The sequence below is a fragment of the Xiphophorus hellerii genome, chromosome 18 (genome assembly GCF_003331165.1).
Source record: "Xiphophorus hellerii strain 12219 chromosome 18, Xiphophorus_hellerii-4.1, whole genome shotgun sequence".
NCBI classification, from domain to species: Eukaryota; Metazoa; Chordata; class Actinopteri; order Cyprinodontiformes; family Poeciliidae; genus Xiphophorus; species Xiphophorus hellerii.
In genome coordinates, this window is record NC_045689.1 from 24920471 (window position 1) to 24943957 (window position 23487).

At 42.0% G+C, this 23487-nt stretch overlaps 3 protein-coding genes across 4 annotated transcripts; 1 reads left to right on the forward strand and 2 right to left on the reverse strand.

Annotated features, from left to right (window-relative positions):
• The first annotated feature begins 1068 nt into the window (after nt 1–1068).
• On the forward strand, nt 1069–15703 carry gfm1 (G elongation factor, mitochondrial 1). The gene is made up of 18 exons (XM_032590618.1): nt 1069–1252; nt 1329–1481; nt 1564–1696; nt 3016–3220; nt 4311–4427; nt 4570–4720; nt 5318–5472; nt 6086–6170; nt 6286–6423; nt 6720–6821; nt 6907–6963; nt 7050–7187; nt 8048–8130; nt 13195–13357; nt 13784–13928; nt 14086–14246; nt 14344–14397; nt 15258–15703. The coding sequence occupies exons 1-18, from the start codon at nt 1178–1180 to the stop codon at nt 15387–15389; spliced, it is 2247 nt and encodes a 748-aa protein (XP_032446509.1). The 5' UTR covers nt 1069–1177; the 3' UTR covers nt 15390–15703.
• lxn (latexin) lies at nt 8177–16037 on the reverse strand. Of its 2 annotated transcripts, none has more exons than XM_032590623.1 (7): nt 15705–16037; nt 11869–12036; nt 11723–11785; nt 10378–10555; nt 10143–10279; nt 8664–8726; nt 8177–8470 (listed from the first exon to the last, which is right to left on the reverse strand). In XM_032590623.1, the coding sequence occupies exons 1-7, from the start codon at nt 15840–15842 to the stop codon at nt 8354–8356; spliced, it is 864 nt and encodes a 287-aa protein (XP_032446514.1). In that variant the 5' UTR covers nt 15843–16037; the 3' UTR covers nt 8177–8353. The 2 variants fall into 2 exon arrangements, with proteins under 2 accessions (XP_032446514.1, XP_032446515.1); XM_032590624.1 differs by lacking the exon at nt 15705–16037 and adding an exon at nt 12199–12307.
• A 2533-nt stretch (nt 16038–18570) lies between these two features.
• neu4 (sialidase 4) lies at nt 18571–21884 on the reverse strand. The gene is made up of 2 exons (XM_032590619.1): nt 20805–21884; nt 18571–19553 (listed from the first exon to the last, which is right to left on the reverse strand). Exons 1-2 carry the CDS (start codon nt 21049–21051, stop codon nt 18586–18588), a joined length of 1215 nt encoding a protein of 404 aa, XP_032446510.1. The 5' UTR covers nt 21052–21884; the 3' UTR covers nt 18571–18585.
• Between the last annotated feature and the right edge of the window lie 1603 nt (nt 21885–23487).

Genomic DNA, 23487 nt, shown 5'->3' on the forward strand with positions numbered 1-23487 from the left:
CTTAAGTAAACGGGGGAGGTCTTGCTGACACTCTGGCTCTTTAAACTCGTGTCGGGAACTAACGTGCTGTTAACTTCACGCACAGCTCCTTTTAAAATACAAATGTTGGTAATAATTTAAAAAAAGTAATACCTACGAAACTACCGGAACAGAAGTTAACCAAGAAAATATATTAAAACCTAAATGACAGAACTACAGTCTCAACTCCTCAAGAGAAATAATATTGGAGCCTTAGTTAGTCACTAAGTATTGAACGGTGCTGCCTTTAGGTGTTAACCGTTATTGGGGTTTTCTTTTTAAAGCTAAGATGTAAACGTAAACAATGGTTCTTAAAATATTTTCTTAAACTCACAGTTGGTGGCGAAATAGCAAAAAAAATTCCAAATACATATTTCTGCACAATAAAACATTCAAAGCTAACAGGAATGTTTGCTTCGTTGGCACGTAGTACTTTACAACAGAGCTTCCTCCATCCTGAGTGGCAACTTCAATTTTCTAGTTTTCAGAATAAAAGAACAACTCAAATTTACTTGCAACTAAGTTTAATGGCATAGTTTTTCTACACTTATATTGATCCATGCGTGTCTTTTAAAAATTAATCATATTTTGTGTAGCATCATAACTGGTCATAGAGAAAAAATATTTGCAATTAAACAAAACATAGAGAATAAAAATTTAAAGAGTAGCCTAATGAAAGCAGCATCATTATATGGTCTATTGTTGAAAAGTTAATTAAACCAATTCAATAGATAATGTTTAGAATGAGATTGGTCTAAACATTTCTTTGCGAAATGAAAGCAAAATGTATTATGCAAAATAGCACACAAATAAACTCGTCTGCTAGCCCTTGAACGCATCAGATTGTGTTTATAATCTGATGCGTTCAGGTTATAACTGTGCTGATAATTCAGATGTTTGTGCTTCAATATTGTTTCAGCCTTTAAAAAGGAACACATGTAGGCTTAAAATCTATCTCAAATTAAAAAAAATTGCTAGTGTAATTAATTTTTAATGCTAAAACCAAAAAGGCGCATGTTGAGCTTCTGGGCTTCCGTAGATGCGGAAGTTGTGTTTCACAACCCAGCAGTAGGATCCCGGCGTGACATTCACCGGGCGGCTAGCAGGTTTGGGGCCGAGCACAACCACCCGGCCTGAACTCCACCGAGCTCTCTTCAAGATGAAGCTCCTGAAAGCGGGTCTGTGTTTGACCCGGAATCATCTGTTAGCACCGGGGAGCGTCACGCTGAAAAAGGTAACCTGACTCTGACCGCCGGTTCAGCTCCAGTTCTCTTAAAAACAGTTCCTAACTTTGAGCCCCTGTCCTGCAGGTGCTTATGAACAGCTGTCGGACCTGCTCCTCCGGGGTCGTCCCCAACGAGAGAATCCGCAATATCGGCATCTCGGCTCACATCGACTCGGGGAAGACCACCCTGACCGAGAGGGTCCTCTACTACACGGGCAGGATAGCAGAGATTCATGAGGTGAGGGCCAGGAAGGGCGAAGTTTCTGGAGGTAGGAGATGAGGCAGCGTTAATGAGCTGTGCTTTCCTCTGTGATGTGAAGGTGAAAGGGAAGGATGGTGTTGGAGCCACTATGGACTCCATGGAGCTGGAGAGGCAGAGAGGCATCACCATCCAGTCAGCAGCTACATACACCATGTGGAAGAACCACAACATCAACATCATTGACACACCCGGTACCCGCCATGGTTTTTAACACTTGTATATCTGAAAAGTGTGGATCTTTCACTCCATGTACAGCTGCAAGAATTTTGAGGTCAGTCTTTACCATCATTGGTCATATCAAGAGATTAAACTCTTGATCATCTTTCTTTGCTTAACAACTCAATCATTGGGAGCATCTACGAACATTAATTCATAGATTCTAAGTCTTGCAACTGCAGAGACAAAAAAAACCTGGAAGCCTTTTAGTGACAAGTCTGCCTTAATAGGGGAAAACAAAATAGATGCACCTAATGGAGGTGAAACATTATCAAAGCACTAGAGCACTCATTTCACAGATGTCAAACAGAAGGTCACAGGATAGATTGAAGACAATAGTCTTACAACACTCTGATGTCATGCTAATGAAATTTGATTCAAAAGAGTTGGATATTAAATCTCAGAAAATGTTTTGTCCAAGGCAGAATATGAGGATAAATACATTTCAACTTCCATTCCCACCACAGATACTCAATTGGATTTAGGTCTGGACTTGGACTAGGTCATTCTAACACATGAACATGCTTTGTTCTAATCCAGGGGTGTCAAACTCCAGTCCTCCAGGGTCGCAGTCCTGCAACTTTTAGATGTGCCTCTGCTGCACCACACCTGAACAGAATAATTAGGTCATTAAGGCTCTGGAAAACTGATCTACACAAGGAGGAGGTCATTAAGCCATTTCATTCCAGTGTTTTGTGCCTGTGGCACATCTAAAAACTGCAGGACTGCGGCCCTCGAGGCCTGGAGTTTGAGGCCCCTGTTCTAATCCGTTCCACTGCGGGCCTACCTGTATGTTTAGGGTCATTGTCCTGAAGGAAAGTCAATCACAGTTTCTAAAAGGTTTTCTTCCAGGACTGCCATGTGTGTGTTTCCTGCATAGTTTGTAGATAACTGCAAATGAGACTCTCTCAATTTAAACATTTGAAAACCACCTGTGTTTTTAAATATATATATATTTAACAATATAGCTATACTTTGTGTTGATCCAAGCAGAATAAATACTTTTGCAAGGATGTCTAAATCCATATATCATGTTTTCCACAGAAAATAAATTTTATAAGGCCTTTGCTAATCAAAACAAAGGGTTTAATAAAGCTCCAAAGTTTTAGTTTAGTTGTCACGTATTAAAATCTCTTTTTTTAACTTTACCAAAGTAATTTCAGTATTATTTTTTTTTCACTTTTTGGCAAAAGAAAATGCCTGTCCTTCCTCAGAAAGCTCCTGAACCAATATTTACTTTGACATCACAGTGTTCCTAAGCCGACCTGTGTGTGTGCGTGGGTGTGTGTTTCAGGTCACGTGGATTTCACCATCGAGGTGGAGCGAGCTTTGCGGGTGCTGGACGGAGCGGTGCTGGTTCTGTGTGCAGTGGGAGGCGTCCAGTGTCAGACCATGACCGTCAACAGACAGATGAAGCGCTACAACGTCCCCTTCCTCACCTTCATCAACAAGCTGGACCGAATGGGAGCCAACCCGAGCCGGGCGCTGCAGCAGATGAGGTACGGGTCCAGCTAAAGTCCTCACACTGAGCCGAGTGATGAAAGTAAGGCAACTCTCTGATTTTCTGAGTGCCATTGTCAACTTGGGGAGATAACTAGAAATCTGGGAATCAAATGAATAAATATTGACTGACTTGTCAGACTAGGTTTATTGGCAAAAATAAGAATTATTCACCTTTTAGAGAAACTGTTGCAGTAAAAAAAATGCATAAAAACAATTGTGATTGTTAAATAAAGATGTTAAAACTACTGTGGGAAACTTTTGTAAAAACGTTTTTTACATATTTGTTAAAACTCTCTCTATGTTATGCCAGTACAACATGAGAGAAATCATGTGAAAAGATTGAGCCTTGTGGTTGTACTGCCATCTGCAGAAATGCACCATTCTTGGTCTGAAACAACCAATCAGAGCAAGGAGGAGTGTCAGCGCTGTCAATCAGTGTCGTGTACATGCTGCTGAGTGTGCTAATGGCGGAGAAACAACTTCCTGTTACAAGAAAACTGTTTATCTGCCATCATCGGTGGCTGTGCTAACTAGCCTGTGTGTTTACCGGCAAGATCCGCTGTGGGGAAGGAGCTGTAGGATAGCAGAGAGCAGGGGGGAGGATGTGAGCAGCACATGAACAAGGATGATTGACAGCGCCAAAACCCTCCTTCAGGATTTGATTGTTGTTTTTTGGTGTATTTCTGCAGATGGCAGTCGGGCCACAGGGAGGATGCAGAGGAGCTCAGTCTTTCACTAATTATCTAATATATACTTTACTAGAAGTATGTACTTATTACACTTCTAATAACTATATAAAAAGCATATTTTTTTAAGAAAAATTACCAACTGCAGCTTGAATAAAAATCTCAGACTTTTTAACTCTTGTCATTTAATCAGCGCCATCATCTGGGGTGTTACTGTTCTACAGACTTTCCCTATAAATCAAAATCAACTCAATTTGCAAAATTCAATGTTTTTTTAATGGCATTGTGATTAGCGATGAAAAAACTCTGACCTGTGGACACCAACTTCTCTCTAAGAGCAGCGTTTACGTTGTTATGGCGGTGCCTCTCAACTCTGACATGAGCTTTGTTTTTCTTTTAGATCTAAACTGAGCCACAACGCAGCCTTCGTGAACATCCCCATGGGCCTGGAGGGGAACATGCGCGGCATCATCGACCTGATAGAAGAGCGGAGCATGTACTTTGAAGGACCGTTTGGGTAACAATAGTTTGTTTTACTTATTTCATGAAACTTTCCTGTATGTTACATTGTTCAAAAGACATTCCGATCCATGTTCGTCTCACTGTCGCTTCCAGATACGAAACGCGAGAATTTCTCAAGTGTTTCTTCTTCCCTGCAGTCAAAGCATTCGCTACGACGAGATCCCAGCAGATTTCCGGGCAGAAGCTGCAGACCGCAGGCAGGAGCTGGTGGAGTGTGTCGCCAACGCTGACGAAACGTTGGGAGAAATGTTCCTGGAGGAGAAAGTTCCTACCAAAGAGGACCTCAAGGTTAGCATCTTAAGAGAGTTTTGACATTTAGAGTTTGGGTCTTGTGACCAGCTTGTCACCACATTTATGGATTAAGGTTTTATTTATTTATTTTTTGCTTGACAGACGCAACATAGGAAGTTGAAAAGTGTTAATATTTAGATCTGTTAATTAAACAGATTGACTTACAGTTTCAAAAGTATTCATACCCCTTGAAGTTGTTTACAATTTGCCTTGTTAAAATTACAAACTATAGTGTATTTTAATTATGTGAAATAACAATAGACAATAGAGCATAGTTGTAAAAAAAAAAAAAAAGAGGAAAAATGATACATGTTTTTGTTTTTCAATATTTTAGAGAAGCACTTTATGCTGTAATTTCAGCTGCAAGTCCTGTGCGGTATGTCTCTTCAGGAGTTGCACAACTGCTGACTGAAATGCTTTTCCATTACGTGTTGGATTCAGGCCTGAACTTTGACCCGGCCATTCTGACGCACAAATATTCTTCCATCTGAACCAGGGATGGTCCTCAAGAGCATCCTGCAACGTTTAGATGCATCTTGCATGTATTAATGAAAGCCAGTCGCTTCATAACCGTTTCACCTTCTCGTTTGCCAGGCTGCGGTCCGCAGAGCCACAGTGCAGCGCCTGTTCAGCCCCGTGTTGGTCGGCACGGCGCTGAAGAACAAAGGCGTCCAGCCTCTCCTGGACGCCGTCCTGGATTACCTGCCGAACCCCAGCGAAGTCAAGAACTACGCCATCCTCAATGAAGAGTGAGCGCTTCAAAGCTTGTCTCGTCAAACATTTGGCCAAAAATGTTTTAAGCTAATTTCAAGAGACCTGCTTCATTTTTGATGCTGACAATATTTTGATTTACACAAACAGTAATTTCTCTAAAAACAAAAGCTGCCAGAGTGAAACTTACCAGCCCCCTTAAAGCTAAATGTCATCTGATAACAGTCTGCTGAAGTTAAGTGACTATTTATTTTAATTGCATTTTTATGTATTTCTAATATTATGTAAAATAAGCGTAAGTTGTTAAATAAAACATCTGCAGAATGTTTTAATCTTTTTTTATCCAATTAATCAATGAATCGTCAGAATAATCGGCGACTGAAATAGTATTTAGCAGCTTTAGTTTTAACTTAATATTGCAGGTTTTGGTGAAATCGGTGCCCAACAGAGATGAACAAAAAGCTTGGTTTTTAAGAGGACTAATAATGCTGAAGATGGTCATTTCTGTGCAGTGATTGTGTGTAGATAAATATGAATCATGCTTTCTAAAAAAAAAAGCATGTTTTGCTAAAAAAAAAAAAAATCCTCTTAAGAGGGTGTTTGGGCAATTTAAAAAAAACCTTCGTATTGACTTTCTTCTCTTCGTTTTAGGGATTCAACAGAGAAGTCAAAGATTGAAATGGACCCAACCAGAGATTCCTCAAACCCTTACGTTGGCCTTGCCTTTAAACTGGAGGTATGTACTTGTCTCTTTTTTTGGTTTTATTTTCTTTTTTTCAAAGTGATTATTTCCGCCTCTGTTTGTCTCAGAAGGGCGAGGTCCGTCACGCTTTGCTATCTCTTGTCGACAGGCCGGGAGGTTCGGTCAGCTGACCTACGTCCGCGTTTACCAGGGCTGCCTGAAGAAAGGAGAGTACATCTACAACACGCGCACGGGCAAGAAAGTCAGAGTTCAGAGGCTGGTGCGCCTCCACGCCGATCAGATGGAGGTGAGGGCGAGTCGCCGGCGGGCCGTCACGGGTCACCGTTTATCTCCATCTGCGGTGTGCAGATTAAAAACTAGAGAAGTGCATGACTGGCCAGAGGAGTGAAGTTCCTCTTCTGGCTTTAGTCAAGTGTGCAGATAAGAACCACATCCTCCTTGACAACAGAGCAACATGTTTCCATCCGCCTCACACACGAAGCAAAACACAAAAAGCTACGAAAGGGTATTTATTAATAAGTAATAAATGTAGTGGAGGGAATTTAACCAGATTGCTTCCTCTGTCTGGTTGTGGTGTTTGAGGACGTGGATGAGGTTTACGCAGGAGATATCTGCGCTCTGTTTGGGATCGACTGTGCCAGCGGAGACACTTTCACATCCAAGACCAGCTCCAACCTCTCCATGGTGAGCCGCATGAACGCCCTGGGCCATCAAACTGCAGGGAACTGATGGGGTTTTTTTCTAATTTGTTGTCCTGATGCTCACACAGGAGTCCATTCACATCCCAGAGCCCGTCATTTCCATGGCAATTAGGCCATCAAATAAGGTAAAAGGGTTTCTTTTTTTTAAACCTGAAATAAGTGCTAATGAAGGATTGTCTCTAAATGTCTTCTTTTTTTTTCTCTTTACCAGAACGACTTGGACAAATTCTCTAAAGGCATCAACCGTTTCACCAGAGAGGACCCCACTTTCAGAGTAACTTTTGACACCGAGAGCAAAGAAACCATCATCTCAGGCATGGGCGAGCTGCATCTGGAGATCTACTCCCAGGTACACCATCATCCTCATTCAGGTTTACAGCTGTTTTTACTCTCGTTTTGTTCTCCAGTTGTTGCTAATTGGATGTAAATTCAACAGCCAAGAATTCAGGACTAATGTCACTAAGGCTACGTTCACACACCAGGCAAATGTGACCCAAATCTACTTGTTTTTTTTGCCCATAAGCGACTTATATCTGACTTTTTCACCGTAGACAGCTTTTCCCAGTTCCAATCATTTTACTCATAAAAAAAAAAAAATCCAATCTGTCCCACTTCAATATGTGGTACTAATTCAGATTCACATCAGAGTCTGCAGATGTTGCATTCTGTCCAGCTTTTATGTCGTTGATGTGAGACTTGCATTGTAATTCTGCACCAGAAAAAGCTGGACGCTGTAAATCAGGATGCAAATGATGGCTGGAAATTATGATTCTGAACTTATGAAGAAGTCGGTGTCAGTGAAACGCATCACATCACAATCAGACCAGGCACGGTTCTGACTACTCATCCAAACAGACTTCTTTACAGATGTTGGTGTCAGTTCTCCATAATCCAAAAATCAGTCTTCTGATATGGTCTTGAATTTTGTTTTAGTTTCACTCAAATTATTATTATTTTTTTTTAAACTAAAGTATGAAATTATTCAGCTGCAATAAAATAACTTTATTTTTGATCTTTAGCAGGCCAGCAAAAAAAAAAAAAAAAATGTCTCCACCTTCTTTCCTTGGAATCATTCACTGGTTTAATTTACCTTGTTAATCCTGCATTAGGCACAGGATTAACAAGGCACAGCAATTGTTAAATGCACTTTAAAGTTGTTTTCAACCCTAGCGTGCTGATTCTTTTTCCCCTCCAACGCTTTCCTTCCAGAGGATGGAGCGAGAATACAGCTGTCCCTGTGTGATGGGGAAACCAAAAGTGGCTTTCAGAGAGACGATCACCAGTCCTGTACCGTAAGTCTGCCTCCTAATCCACGCGAGCAGTTCAAAGCACGAGACAAACCGTTAAACGCTTTATTGAGTATAAACTCCAGCTTCTTGTGTGTTTTAAACGGCTTAAGATGCAAAGGGGGGAAAAAAGAGAAACAGCTAATCTTGCTTCAGATATTGCAGCACGTCTACAAAGAAATAACTGATTACAAAGTGTTGCAACCTCAGTTTAGAGAACAGCAGCAGATCAGTTTGGTTTTGCTCGTTTTTCAAATTCGTGAACGTGGGGCAGCTGCTCCGTGTGCAGCACCTTCACGCCCTCTGCTGGAGACCAGGTGAACAGCAGCTTCCACTGAGGAATTTCCTGCAACAAATACACACACTGATAAAAACATCTTTATTATAAAACACACAGCTTAGCACAATATTGGGAGATCATTGACCTAATACTTATTTTGAATGTAAATTTATCAGTTTTTATGTAATGGCTTAATGAATTCTGTTTGGGTTTAACATGAAAAAAGATCTAGTTTTCAGCTTTTACTGCATGTGTTTACCTGAGACACCATTTCATGCAGCAGGACGTGGCAGTCAAACTTCAGCTGGTCATTCTCTGTTGCCTGTAGCAGAGAAAGTAACAGCAAACATGTTTGGTTCAAAGGTTGAAGACTTAATCTGGTGCCGACTTTCAGTTTTTGTGAACATTGGGCGTGAAGAATCATTTATTGGACAGCAAGGGATGGAAGCTGCATTTCTTTGACAGTTCAGACTCAGACGTTGCATTTTCACTCCAGGAATCCTTTTAAAGAATCGTGTTGTTCTCCTGGAGATTAACACGTTTTCGTGTCACAACTTAGCCAGATTTGAGCACACAAATAAGAAATTTGACTTTGGTTCCACTTTTCTCACTTTTCTTTTTAGTTATTAATAAATAAAAATGGAGATTAGACACATTGTAAAATGCATATGTGCAGTGTTTTTACACAAGAGAAAAGCAGGGATAAATTAGTACAAATATGCATGATATGTGGTTCGAGAAAAGAACCACATATGGACAAGTTGTAGCACTACCTAAAGACCTCCGTCAGGAAGCTGAAGTTTGGACAAAAACTGGTCTTTTAAATGGAAAATGAGACCACCAATTTAGTTCGAAAGTGACTCAAGGGCAACAAACACAAAGCTCTGATCTCAGTCCCGTAGACAATTTATTGGCAGAGTTGATATGGTGTGTTGGAGCAGAAGAATTTTGTACTAATCATAAAGAGAAAGCTTTCGAAAGAATCAGAAATTATAGCTTTACTTCCAACAAAAATAGCCAATTTAATCTTGGTTTTCACCCCAAGTGTTTTATAAGCCTGGCGGGCCACCAGGCTTTGCTTGCTCCCCCACCAGACTAAGAGTCATTTGTTATTTTAAATAGGGTTTTTAATGTACCACTAACAGTGACAGTAGAGACAGATTAAGCTAGGTTTATAGTCGACGTGGGCGTGCCGTGGTGGCGTAGGGGTTAGCGTGACCCATATTTGGAGGCCTTGAGTCCTCGACGCGGCCGTCGCGGGTTCGACTCCTGGACCTGGTGACATTTGCCGCATGTCTCCCCCCTCTTCTTTCCCCTTCCTGTCAGCCTACTGTACTTTCGTATAAGGGACACTAGAGCCCACAAAAGACCCCCTGGAGAGGTAAAAAAAAAAAACGTGTAGTCGACGTGTTGAACTGCCCTAATTGCGTCATTTTGCACCTGCCTGTTGACCTCACACGTTATTATTTCCAAATTATGATGACCGCTTCTGCACCTCCAAATTTTTGTAACTTAACCTTTTTTAAACCCAATGGGCCGCTGGTGGACTGCCCTAGCATCCCTACCACCGGACTTAGCATATTTTCAGGAGGAAACCCTGAAGACCCAATCGGTTTCAGCAGATGTCTATACGTAACTTTCCCAGTAAAGTCCTTGTTTGCAGCACGCAGCTTAAACTGCACATTTGGGCTAGAGCTCCTGCTATTTTCTACCGTCAAAATGAAATCTAGCAGCTTACCAGTTGAGTGATGTTGGCCACCTGTGCCACGTTGTACAGAGTGTTTTCTGTTGATTCCTTCAGCATAATGAAGCTAGAGGCCACGATGCTCAGGTGCCAGAAAGGAGTCATCTCTGGGTCGATGTGACCGTAGCTGTCTGAAAGACATTTGAGGAGGAGAATCTCATTGAGTGAACCAAACCCTTTTTGGTAATCATCAGCAGTAATCTGCAGCGTCTCTGCTATTGAACATTACCCGGTAGGCGCTCTTCAGTGCGAACGGTTTTGTTGGTCTTGTACTGCTGGTACAAGGCCTCTTCTTCAGATTTGGCATCAAGCTTCAAGATCTCCTCACATCCGGAGACCTGGACTTGAGGTGAGAGCTGCTTTGCTCCGCTCGGAAAGAAAACCTCGGCGGAGCATTTCTCTTTAGTCTGGTTGTAATAGAAATGAATGGGAGTAGACAGAAAAAAGGCGTCACCTTAGTGTAAACAGTGAGTCAGGTTAAACCACGCAGTTATTCATCCAAGTCTTCCTTTATCAGGCAGTCGGTTCTGATCAGGCCCGGTTAGACCTGCTGACTGTAACACCAGAGATTACCCGACTGTTCAAACTTCAGTCTTTCCTAAGACTTGCCTAATATTTCTTTCAATAAACACATTGGGAAGAGAAAACTGCCAAATTTCAAAAAAGGGGAAGATGGGCAAAACGAGGAAGATGGCGACAATAATCCAATTCAAAAGGGCAAAAGTCTATTTAAAGGTTTTATTTCAGTATCTATGAGAGAAACAAGTACTGAAGAGGAAAAGCTGTTTCTAAAAATATCCACACATTCAAAACAGACGGTAAATTTAGAATGAGACACAGATCTAGAGATGCACAGAGAAATCGATTGATGACAGGAATTGTCCAGTCGATTCTTACTCTTAACTTGCTGGTGAGAAACTCCAAAAAAATCCTACTATTTTCCAATAATTGAATGTACCATATAAGTGCCTCCAAGTAGCAGTAACAACGCTACTCTTTGATCTGGAGGATTTTCCTCAGGACAGACTCCAGGTTTGACTGTTTAGGTATCAGTAAAATAAAGTTAGAGGTGCACAGAAATGTTAAAGTAATGCAAGCTGTATTTTTTTAATGACATGCCTTTTTTTAATTCATTCAGGCTGCAGGAGAGCGAGAGAAAGCAAGACTTAGAATATAACAGGCAGACTAAACATAGAACAAAGTCGCACTGTTTTATTCTTTTAAATTGTTATTAAACATGTCTGCTTTGGAAATACTGGCAGCCTTTAGGAAATCTCTGAACAAAAAATAGTTTTTTAAATAAAACAGAACAATGCTTCCAGTAATGCTAGCTACACTATCAATGTAAGACTTCTGTTGATTTTTTCGTCCTTAATGTAAAATATCACTAAAGCAGCTTAATCAACTATCACTCTTTGCTAGAAAACATTTGAAATGTGTTTGTATCTTATATTACTATCATTAAAGATAAAGCAGCGTCAGCCATAAACCACAAAACTGTTGATTCGTGCAACTCTAGTTAAAACCCTTTGATGCAAACAGCAGCTTTAACAACAAAGTGAAGTTTCTCCTACGTTGCTGATGATCTCGTGCACCGATATCTCCAGCTGATACTTTCTCCCGGAGTCTGCCACTTCCTGTTGGGAACATCCAGAGTTGAGCTGATCAAAACATGCAGATTGTGAAACGTTTGCTGCTCGGCAGCAAAGATGAACCTGACCTCCGCGTTCCCACTGTGGACCTCCTTCAGTCCAAACAGTTTGTAAGGGGAGCCGTAGCGCGCGTTGAGGTAGTGCTGGACCAACTTGGCGGCCCTCTGGGCGGGGTAGTGGTTGGGGTTCAGCTCACCTGTCGCCATCACATCCTCCTCCTCTGCCGCCGCTTCTTTCTGTGCACAGAGAGAGAGGAAATGTAAACTCCTTATGGACTTTGACCCCCTGGGTGCTCGCTGGGTGGGGCTGCTGTCTTCAGCTTGGACACGTTTACAGAGGAGAGTAGGAAGTAGAACGAACATGCGAGAGCAAAAAGGGTGAATCAAAGAGCTTCTTGCCTGGGCTGCAGTGCTGAAGGTTTGACTGGGTGAATGTTTTCTCCGTTCAGTCCTCCAAATCAGCTGCTCCTCCCGCAAATGAAAGCATTACTTCCTCCTTTGACAGCCGAGCTCCTCTAGCTCTACCCCTTTTTAAAGAGACAGGATGCTTCTCCTGCTCAGCAGTTTTACAGCATTTGCAGTTAAAGCAATGGACATTAAAGCCCAGAATTATTCACACGTCCGTTTCTCTGTTTTGTTTGCAATTAGAAATTTGGAAAGCATTTCTAAAAAGACTATTATTATGACTGGAGAGCATGTTATGAATGAAAAATAAATTAATAAAAATCGGAAGGGCTCATTTCCATCACCCTAATCTTTAACTTCCTCCGCATATTCTCTATTGGGTTACTTTCAGGACTCTGGTAAAGGTTCGTATTATTTCCATCTGAAGAAACATGTCAGTAAAACTAAGGTTATTTTTCAATTTTCAATCTGCCAGGGATTAATTTTGTGCTCAAGTGTAAACATTGTCACCTGCATAGAAGCACAACATGGCATAAAATGTTTTACTCCAGAAACTTTCAACAAGTAATTCGTTTTAATGAAGTTTCTGTGCAAAATCAATGAAACCTTGCAAATTACAATCCAGTGCAACCAAAAACAAACACAATTCATTTGATTAAAAATCCCAAAATAACAAATTAAATTAAAATCCATTCAAAATAGACCTTTGTATGATGACGAGTCTCCCGCTTCGTTTTCACTTTTTGTTGTCATCATGCTGGCAGGTTCTTAAAATATTTTGTGCTCAAAGAGATCCAGCCAAACGTTGTTCCTTCCCAAATGTATTCACTCCAATATATATCAAAACTATCATAATCATCTGGCTCACTTTAATTTATCGTACCATTAATCGAACAGTCGTTTACTGCGACAAGATTAGCCACGACAAACTTTGGGTTCAGTCCATCATGCTGGTTCAAACCGCGACTCCTTCGTCTCTTGTGTTTTCAGATTTGACTTCACCCATAAGAAGCAGAGCGGCGGCTCCGGGCAGTACGGTAAAGTCACCGGGGTCCTGGAGCCACTGGAGCCCGAACACTACACCAAGCTGGAGTTCGAAGATCAGACCATCGGAACCAACGTCCCCAAGCAGTTTGTGCCGGCTGTGGAGAAGGTGTGCGCTTTTATTGCTCGGCAGCGGCACATACTGTATGCCTAAAGTTGAGAAATATTTTTAAAAAGTGTGAAAGAAATAAAAAATAAGCAATAACTTGAAGACCAAAAAGATCGGCAACACATCCAGGGATTTATAAGTGCTCTGTGGCAACCCCATTCTGCTTATGATTCATCACTGTGGGGATTTACCACTTGTGACAAAAATTTTATATAAAGAAAGAAAAGAATAATTCAACTTGAAATAGTCAATTTTGTTTGAAATCCAGCAGCGGTGAGTAGAAGTAGCTGAAAGTGCAATTTTACTCTTATTTTTATTGTTGAAGGTTTAAGTGCTCTACAGTACCGTAACTGTCAAAATAACGTCAAGCTCTCCAGTTTTTTTTGTTTTTTTTTAACAATTTCTTCCATGTTTCTCGTGCTGCAGGGCTTCAGGGAGGCCTGTGAGAAGGGACCCCTCAGCGGACACAAGATCTCAGGAGTCAGATTCCTTCTGGAGGACGGAGCCAATCACATGGTCGACTCCAATGAAATCTCCTTCATTCGTGCAGGAGAGGGCGCTCTGAAACAAGGTCTGCCTTAACGTTGTGTTTCGCTCAGGGCAAACAAATGAAAGTGGTGTGTGCAACCAAAACAAAAATCGAGCAGAAGCATTCATTTCCACCGCTGTTTCTTTACGTTGTCATCGTTGTGTGTTTGTTAAATTTGGTGGCGCTCTCTCCTCCACAGCAATGGAAAAGGCCAACGCTGTGATTCTGGAGCCAATCATGTCGGTGGAGATCGTTGCGCCGCAGGAGTTTCAAGGAGTTGTCATTGCCGGGGTGAACCGTCGCCACGGTGTGATCACAGGCCAGGACGCCGCCGAGGGATACTTCACTCTGTACGCTGATGTGAGTCTGGCTTCAAATTACAGCATTTATATGTGATCTACAGTACATATTCATGTTCCTCCATTCCTTTCTAAATTCGCCTGGATTCCTCCAACAGATTCCTCTGAACGACATGTTTGGCTACTCCACAGAGCTGCGCTCCTTCACCGAGGTACGTCTAGAGTTCAGAATCTAGATTGTTGTTGGTAGATGTTCTATCCAAGATTTGAGAAATGCTTTTAATATTCAGGTTGAATGCATGTGAAAAGCAGTTGTTGCCTCTTTTAAAATGAGCCACTAGGGGCTTGTCAAGATGGCGGCGTAGCAAGCGGTCGACTTCACTGAGCTGCACACCAGATAATCTACATTTGAGCAGAATATTACCCTCTTATTGACACTTTGACTAAATGTGGTAACATGAACATTAGTGAACGTTCTTCTGAACTCGCAAGGTGTCACTTAGTACGTGCTGTAAAGTGTTAAAATGTCATTATAAATATAAATCACCAATTCTGACCCAGACCTGGAGAGGAGAGCTGAACATCGAGATCACTGAAGAAATGTGGAGCAGCATTTGGAACTCTGCTTCCAAATCAAGATTGTGATTTGCATTCGTTCCTGGGCTTTGCAACTTAAATTACTACATAGAGATCACTTCGCTCTAAACCAGGTGTTAATGTTAAATCAGTATTTGGCCAACACAGACCGAAAAGCTTCATTCACTTTCTCCGTTATAATTCCTAAAACTACCAGCAGACTACAAGCCTAAAATGGTGCAGAAAATCGATGTCGTCATTCAAAATGTCTTCTTCTGCTCGCTGATTGACCTGGACAAAAGTCGACCAGGAGACAATCCGAGTTGAGGGGAGTGATTTTTTTTTTTCCAAGCCGAGTTGCACAGGAAAGCAGTGGCCAGACTTCTAGTAAAAGCAGGGACACCTCAATTTGTTTTGATTCAAATTAGCAGTCAAACAGAAGCTAATTTTCAGATTTTACTCAGGAAAAAAAAAAGTTCTCCCAATGTTTCTGCAGGGAAAAGGAGAGTACACCATGGACTACAGCAGATATCAGCCCTGCCTGCCAGGAACACAAGAAGACCTTGTCAACAAATACTTGGAGGCCACAGGACAGCTGCCTGCAAAAAAGAACAAATGGAAGAACTGAGCTGCTCCCTCGCTTGTTTATTGTTGGACTCCACAATCGCCCAGGACAGTGTTGGAGTTCATGAGCCAAAAGAAAAAAAAGTTCATATTTTGATGTTCTTTATCATTTTAACCCCCCTCTCATCCTCCACTCTGTCTAAATCTCATGTGAAACATATTTATGTTGTTTTGAGCACCATCTGATCTCAACAGGCTGCATCTGGTACTCAAACCTGAGTAGTTACTGAAACCTGTTTTCACTCACGCTGGTTTTTGTACTGTGTACAGAATGATATTGATTTGATAATGACTGCAATATAGTTTTGATCTTCCTCACCTGCTCTGTGTTCTCCTCGGCCGGCTCCGGATGAGCTGAGGCGTCCGTGGAAACGGTTTCAGGTCCGATTGTCGTCACGTTGAGGCTCCATGTCACCTCCATCAACGCAACCAGAACAATCGCTCTCCTCAGTCCCATTCCTGTCGGCTGTGAAGCTCAGACGTGTGTGTGTGTGTGTGTATGTGAGCAAGGTCAAAGCGACTAGTACGGAGGAGTGCAGCAGGAGGAATGACGCTCCTGTCGGGGCCGAGTTGTGCAACCAGAAGAAAGAAGAGGAGGGGAAGCAAGAGATGAGATTTTCCAGATTCTGCCTGCTTCCAAAGAAAAATCTGTTTTCTTGTTCTCCTAAGCTAAACAAAGCCGCTGCACTTTAGCTGCTGGCGTTTCTCATTTTGTCTCTGTTGAGGCTCTCGGCTCATGAGCCTCCAAACGTCTGAGGAGGAAAGCAGCTGTCTGGCGGGATTCATCTGAGAGTTGATTGGTTGCAGCCGCGCCTCCTTCTCAGTGTTTGACTAAAGGAATAACAAAACTTGAACTAAGTAAGCTTCTTTTAGGAAGGTGCCATTTTTTAAGGATAAAGTTAAAAATGGTACGGGGGAGGGAAAGACAGACGGAGAGTCAGGAGGTCACTTCTTTTGTTTTTTAACCGGTCAAACTTGAGGGTTTTGTTCTGCTACAATCCAATTCTTGACCGTCTTTCTTTATCAATTACCGAAAACAGGCTAAACAAGAGCCTCTGCCTGGAGGCTGCAGTCTATAATCTATCAGTTAAAGCTGTGTGTGTGTCTATGTGTGTAAACTTTACGACCCAAAGAGCCGTTTTCCCCCTCGGACCAGCTGAATAAAACTCATTTAGAACCACTAATGTTACCTGACCTTTTGACTCCTGTTGGCCCACCGGAGTGAGCAAACAAGCACATATCAGGACCTGCTGCAGCTTTCTTATCGCCGTGGAGATGGAGGTGAAGACTCCGTCATACACCTGCTTCAACAAACCCACTGTTATCCGGACAAGTCGGGCAGGACCCAACCAAGTTTTGAGTGAAGAGAACCTAAAGTGATATCTATTTCCATAGGGATACATTTTTCAGGAATATAAATGGAAATGGAGACTTTATATACAGCTCTGAAAAAAATTAAGAGAGCACTTCAAATGATCAGTTTATCTGATTTTACTCTTTATAGGTCTATGTTTGAGTAAAATGAACATTGTTCTTTTATTCTATGAACTAGTGACAACATGTCTCTGAAGTTAAAGCAAAAATTTCGTATTTATTTGCAGAACATGAGAAACGGTCAAAATAATGAAAAACATGCAGCGCTCTCAGATCTCAAATAATGCAAAGAAAACAAATTCATATTCATTTAGAAACAACAATACCAATATTTTAACTCAGGAAAAGTTCAGAAATCAACATTTGGTGGAATAACCAGGACGTTTTCAGTGGGATTCAGTGCAGTGGGTTCTTTGTTTTTTCCAGCGCTGTTTATCACTTTATGTCTAATATATATCTTATAATTTTCACTTTTTTATTGTATAATTAAAATAAACTAATTTAAATTATATTTTTTGTTATGGTGCAGATGTTAAGGGTGAACAGAAAATGGATGGATGGATGGATGGAAGTCAGTTTTCTCCATAGAAGAGCGTGTTGGACATCATTTTCTGGCCTGCGTGTCAGAAGGTCACTTGTACTGAAATGATCGAAAACCGGGGTTTTGTTTCTGCATTAATGTAGACGTTTTGAAAGCTTAGTAGCTAAAATTTCTCTTTTCTCAATCTAAGTACCTTTGTCAGCTATCAACCTCTCTGAAAATCTTCAGACAAAAGGGTATTAATAGGAGAAACGAGGAGATTTTATTTATTACAGAAGAGTCAGCCGTAATTTATTTGTTCTTTTTTTATCAAAGATTATGATGTTTACTGGAACTCAATCTTTATAATTGTTTTTGCTTTTGCTGCATCACATTTGACACTGTTAGAACTGGAGTATATGGTTTTTTTTATAAATCATTAAAGGAACATTTAACTTGTCTAATTTTCAAGAATTTGAAGCATTAACACGGGAATAAAAAAAAAAAACATTTTTTAAAGCTCACTGCCTAAAGCAACATTTTTGACAAAACTGGACAAACAGCTCTGGAACAAACACATAAAGTTTAGTTTTTAAAAAAAACCTAAACTTTAGGAAAGTTTATCTTAGAGAGTTTATTTGCAACTTTAAGTTCAGTACTCTGTTAAGAAGCATCACATTTTAACTGATTAATTTATCAGTTAAAATAAATTAACTGATAAATTAATAGATTTCATTATTAAATTAACGAAATAATGAATACTTATTTCATTGAATAAACATTTAAAAAGTGAACAAAATTCACACTTTTTAAAAGTTTTATTTAAAAGAGCTTCTTCTGTCATTAAAATAGCATCTTTCCTAAACTCCTCCTTGAGAAATGTGACTTCATCGTCCTAGAAATTACGCAGGTAGGGGGCGTGGCCAAATGACCTCTGCACCTAAGCAGGTGCTTTGTGGAAAACATTTGCTTGGTTTGGTAAAGATTGTAAGATACGTATCCCTATCTTCAGTATTTTTAAATACTCTTGAGTTTATTCCCATGAATTCCTAATAATTCCTTATAAAGTGTCATTAGTTCTAATGCAAAATTTCTAACTTTTCAAATTCCTGTAATTTTTCAACCCTATAAAGTTTCCACCCCACCCCCTGTGTTTGTCCCACGAAAACAACACGCTGCTGAAATCCAATTTAATAATAACGATAGAACTAAATTATTCGATTTTTTTTCTTTGGATTCATGATTTTTTTTTTTTTAAATCACAAACAGAAAGCAAATAAAATGTAGTTTTTCTGTTTTTAAATATTTAAGAAACAAAGCACATCTTCATCAGCTTCCTCCTCTTCTTCTTCTTCTTCACATGAGCCATCTGATGGACGACCGGAGCATTTCGTGGCTCGTGTTCTCCACCCATCTCACAGTCGGCCTGCTGAGTTTCGTTTTCCCTGCGGTTAGTTCGCGGCTCTGCCGCGGCTCCGGGCAGATTGTTGATCAGCTCGTAGAGGCTGAAGACGCTGAAGCAGATTTCATCGTAGGCCGTCTTGGTGCCGCACTCAAACAAGCAGGCGAAGGCCACAGCTGGAGGCTCTCCCGGTGACGGCGACAGCTCCAGGTAGGCCAGATCCGAGTAGGCGCTGGGGCCCTCGTAGATCACCCAGGGGCCACGCCAGCTGTCCGGATCGCGTGGGAACAGGCTGAGGAACACACCCAGATCTCTGCGCGCGGTGCTCCACGTTGGGTGGGAGTACACCACCCAGGTGGGGGTCAGGAAGTCTGGTCGGGGAGCAGAGTGGGAGCGATCAGTGGGGCCCGTTAAGGACGTCCAGTGTCTGCAGGGGGACCTGCGTCCACCATGAGCTTCACAGGGACGTAACGGAGCGGGAAACCCAACAACGCTTCCATGGCAACCGTTTCTAGGCTCCACCAGGCTCTGCACCAGCTGCCCCTCCTGAAACACGGCTCCGTCATCCAGGCTGAGGGCCTGCACCCTGTAGCCCAGAGGGCTGCGGGCGTTACAGTACAGCACGTTGGAGCCGTCTTCTTCGTCCACGGACACCATCTGACACTCCACGCTCTCCGGCGCCGGGATGGGCTCGCCGAAGCGCCAGCTCCTCCCGTGGGTGTCGCTGTGGAAGCAGAAGGCGCGCGGGGTGGTCAGGCAGAGCTGGCCGAAGCACTCTCTGCAGTCGATGTGGTAGGCGTAGGCGGGGATCAGCAGGCGGCCCGACTTCAGCTGGATGCCGTGACCCGGGCCCAGAGCGAAGGTGGCCCAGTCTGTCGGGTTATCAAGTTCAATCAGTCAGTCGATCAAGTTTATTTCAGCAACAACAAGTTGCTGTTCAAAGTTCAAAGTGCTTTACGCCATGAAAACATTAAAACATAAACACATCGTACAGTCACCGATCGTGACACCAACACTGCATTGTGTCGAGTGGCATCATCAAAATCACAGATACAGATGTTTGTTCCAGATTCGTGGTGCATCTCCAAGTTTCTGCTTTTGGGGTTGCAGAACAGACCAGAAAACCTGAGAGGTCTGGAAGGTCGATACAACAACAGCAGATTTTTTTTGGCTCGTATTTCAGTAGGCAGACAGGAAAGAGGGCGAGGAGGGGGGGGGACATGCAGCAAAAATTGCCGGGACCGGGAGTCGCGAGTTCGACTCCCGGTCCCGAGCTAACCCCCTGCGCCACCACAGCACGCCCCTACAGCAGATCTTTAATGCATTGTGGTGCTGAGCCGTTCAGTGATTTATAAACTAACAACAGTATTTTAAAATCTATTCTTTGAGCTCCAGGGAGCCAGTGGAAGGATTTTAGAACTGCTCTATCTTCCTGGTTTTAGTGAGAACTCGAGCAGCAGCGTTCTGAACCTGACTGATTTTTTTTGGCACAACTATAAAGAAGCTGTTGCAATAATCAATGCGACTAAAGATAAACGGATGGATGCGTTTCTCTAGATCTTGCTGAGACATTGATCCTTCAATCCTTGAGACGTTCTTCAGGTGATAGAAGGCCGACTTTATAAGTGTCTTTATGTGGCTCTGAAGGTTCAGGTCAGAGTCCACCACCACACCCACATTTCAGACCTGATCTCTGGTTTCTAGCTGTAATATCTGAAGCTGTGTGCTGATTTTAGGTCATGCCTCTTTAGGTCCAAAGATATAATATAAAACATGATACAATCACTATTAGAATTTCAGAGGCACTTTTTTTATCCAGAGGAAAAAGGGAAGGTGCTCTAGCACCACCTGGTGTCTACCTGTGCATGTCCCTGCATATGAATGAAGTCTGATCAGTGAGCAAAGCATAACCCAACAAGCAGAGTTGTGTTTTTGTGACAGAGGTCTCAGCCACTGCAGAAGCTGCTGCAACAATAATAGACAGGATAGAAGAAGAAGCAATCTCCCACAAACCCAGGGAGAAACCCTAACCCTCTTCTAGTGCCACCCTGGGCTATCGCCCTTATCAACAACCACCACTGGTAATGAGGTTAAAGTCTGTTTTTAGGTGGCTGTCCCATTACCTTTGATAGTGCCTCCTATGACGGCCTCGGTGAGGTCTGTGGCTGGGCTCCAGGTGTCTCCTCCATCAGTGCTGGATATGTAGCAGAGTCTGGTCACGTTGTCCCCGGTGACCAGCTGGTAGGACTCCGAGGTGTGGCCAAGGACGGCGATGAAGAACAGGAAGAGGATGCCGGTGAACTCGTCGTACACCGGACAGGGGTTCATGGACCTGTGACCGGGCAGTAAGGCCGTGCCCAGAACACGCATGTCCTTCCACTGCAGCAAAATGACGGAAAGTCAGAGAAAATTAGCATAATTTGAGGAAATATATATACATCTACACAGTATATTTGCTTCAAAATGTCGTGTGGATCCACCAACTTTTGTTTTCAATTTGGAGTACTTTAAGAAAGTAATTCAAAATCATAATTCTGACTCGTTCCTCTTAGAGGGATCTTGTGAAGCATTGTATCAACTAGCACTGCACCACAGATCACTGACCTCCACATAGTTCCTGTAGAAGGTGCCTTTCCTCATCACGAGCAGGTGAGCCTGAGAGTCCGACGGGGTCAGCCTCTCCTCACAGAAAGCCAGAAATGACCTGAAGCGGCTGAGGTACAGCAGAGCCGGGACTCTGTACGTCACTCCGCTGGGCTCCTTGTGGAAGAGCACCGACCTCGCCGGGAAGTACGGTGATCTCATGCTCACTTTCAGGTGAATTTCTCCGACTGATCAGAAATCTGCAGAGTAAAAGGCCAATTTCAGTGAAGATTGCTGAATTACATATTTATGGATAAAAACTAAGCAAAAGACACACAGATTTATGCATACGGAGTGTAAAGTCACAGTACTTTGATCATTTTAAAGACTGGTCACAATTTGTTCCAACTGCTGCCATCTGGCTACAGATACAGGAGCATTAAAGCAAGGACAAACTGACTGAGAACAGTTTATATCCAATAGCCATGAGGTCATTAAATGAAACGTACTTCTACATTTCACCCAATGTCGTTTTTTCTATGTATTTTACTGCATGTTTTCTCTAATAACAATAAAGATTGTTATTATTTTTAAAGTGTCTTCCAAAAACATTAATATTCTAACGTTTTTTTCACATTGCGACCATAGATTTTTAATGCATTTTACTGTGTAGTGCAGGGGTGTCAAACTCCAGTCCTCAAGGGCCGCTGTCCTGCAGTTTTTAGATGTGCCACAGGTACAAAAACGCTGGAATGAAATGGCTTAATTACCTCCTCCTTGTGTAGATCAGTTCTCCAGAACCTTGCTAACGACCTAATTATTCTATTCAGGTGTGGTGCAGCAGAGGCACATCTAAAAGTTGCAGGACACCGGCCCTCGAGGACTGGAGTTTGACACCTGTGGTGTAGTGGGAGAAAAAAGGGTGAATGATTAAAAGCACATTTGTACTCATTCCCCTATAGTCAACATTTAAAAAAATAAAATAAAATTCCTACAATAACAGCTTCAAATCTCTTTGGGTTATGTCTACACCGGCTTTCCCACTCATTTCTTCTTCTCTCTTGTAAAATAGCTGGACCCCAAACAGATTAAATTTAGCTCAGGAAAAATCTGAACTGGATTTATTTATGGACTTTGACTGGTCCAATCCAACATCTTAACATCTAACCTATTTCACAGCGGATTCACATACTCTGTCTTGGGCTATGTCTGTGCAATAAATATTTTTATTTTAAGGCCTGTGAGAGAGAACAAAAGTCACAGCTTAGTGAACCAAAACAGACACAAATGCATATTAACAGCCCTAAGATTAATTCATTTGAACTTAGCATCTGCTAAGGCTACATTTTGTGCACTAGTGCAAAAATGTTGGGGAATATTAATGTGGATATCTAAAAAAAACACATTAAAAAATCAAAAGATATGTCTGATTCAAAGCTCTGTACAATTAAAACATTTAGGTGGAAACCATGTCGTCATCATCCAGGACACAGGAACTCACCTGTTATTACTTTACCCCTCTCTAAATCTTAAGGATAGACTTCTTTCTGCATGTTTACTATTTTAGGCTTCAAACATCATAGTTTTTTGTTTTTTTTAAGTCCAAGGGTTTAAAGAAAGGCCAGACTTGCAAAACTGGTTTGTGTTCGATGTTAGACAATGAAAAAATACTGATAAAGCCCACCAGAACTTAATTCACAGATCCATCATTGCATGTTACTCTATCTCTAAGCAGAACCCCGCTCTGCTAAGGCTAAACTAGGCTCTGTACGTCTTAAAACAGAGATACTCACAATCCCAACGCTGTGCGAGAACTGCTGCAGCTCTGCGAGGGTACCCAGACCGTCTGAGAGACCCGAGGGCTCCACAGCCTCATAAGGGAATGGTTGTTGGGTTTGTGTGTAGTTAGTTTGTGTCTGAAAGCAATGTTTGCTCCTCTCTGTTCACTGTTCAGAGAGGCAGCATTGCATGCTGCTCACTGACCCAGAAATGAACACTCATCAGATCTGCAGCTTTGGATGAATCAGCGAGAGAGCAGCCATTGTGGAGAAGAAGGCCAGGTTGGGGTGGACGGGTGTCGCCGAACAATAATGAGATAGTTTGCCTCCATTGCATCCTTTTTTAGTTCTGTTTTTATTCAATGCAGTAATTATGGAAATTAACAAGCTTTTTTCTTTCTGTGTTAATCTCTTTTATAGCAGTGTGTGTTGTTTAGCTGAACCA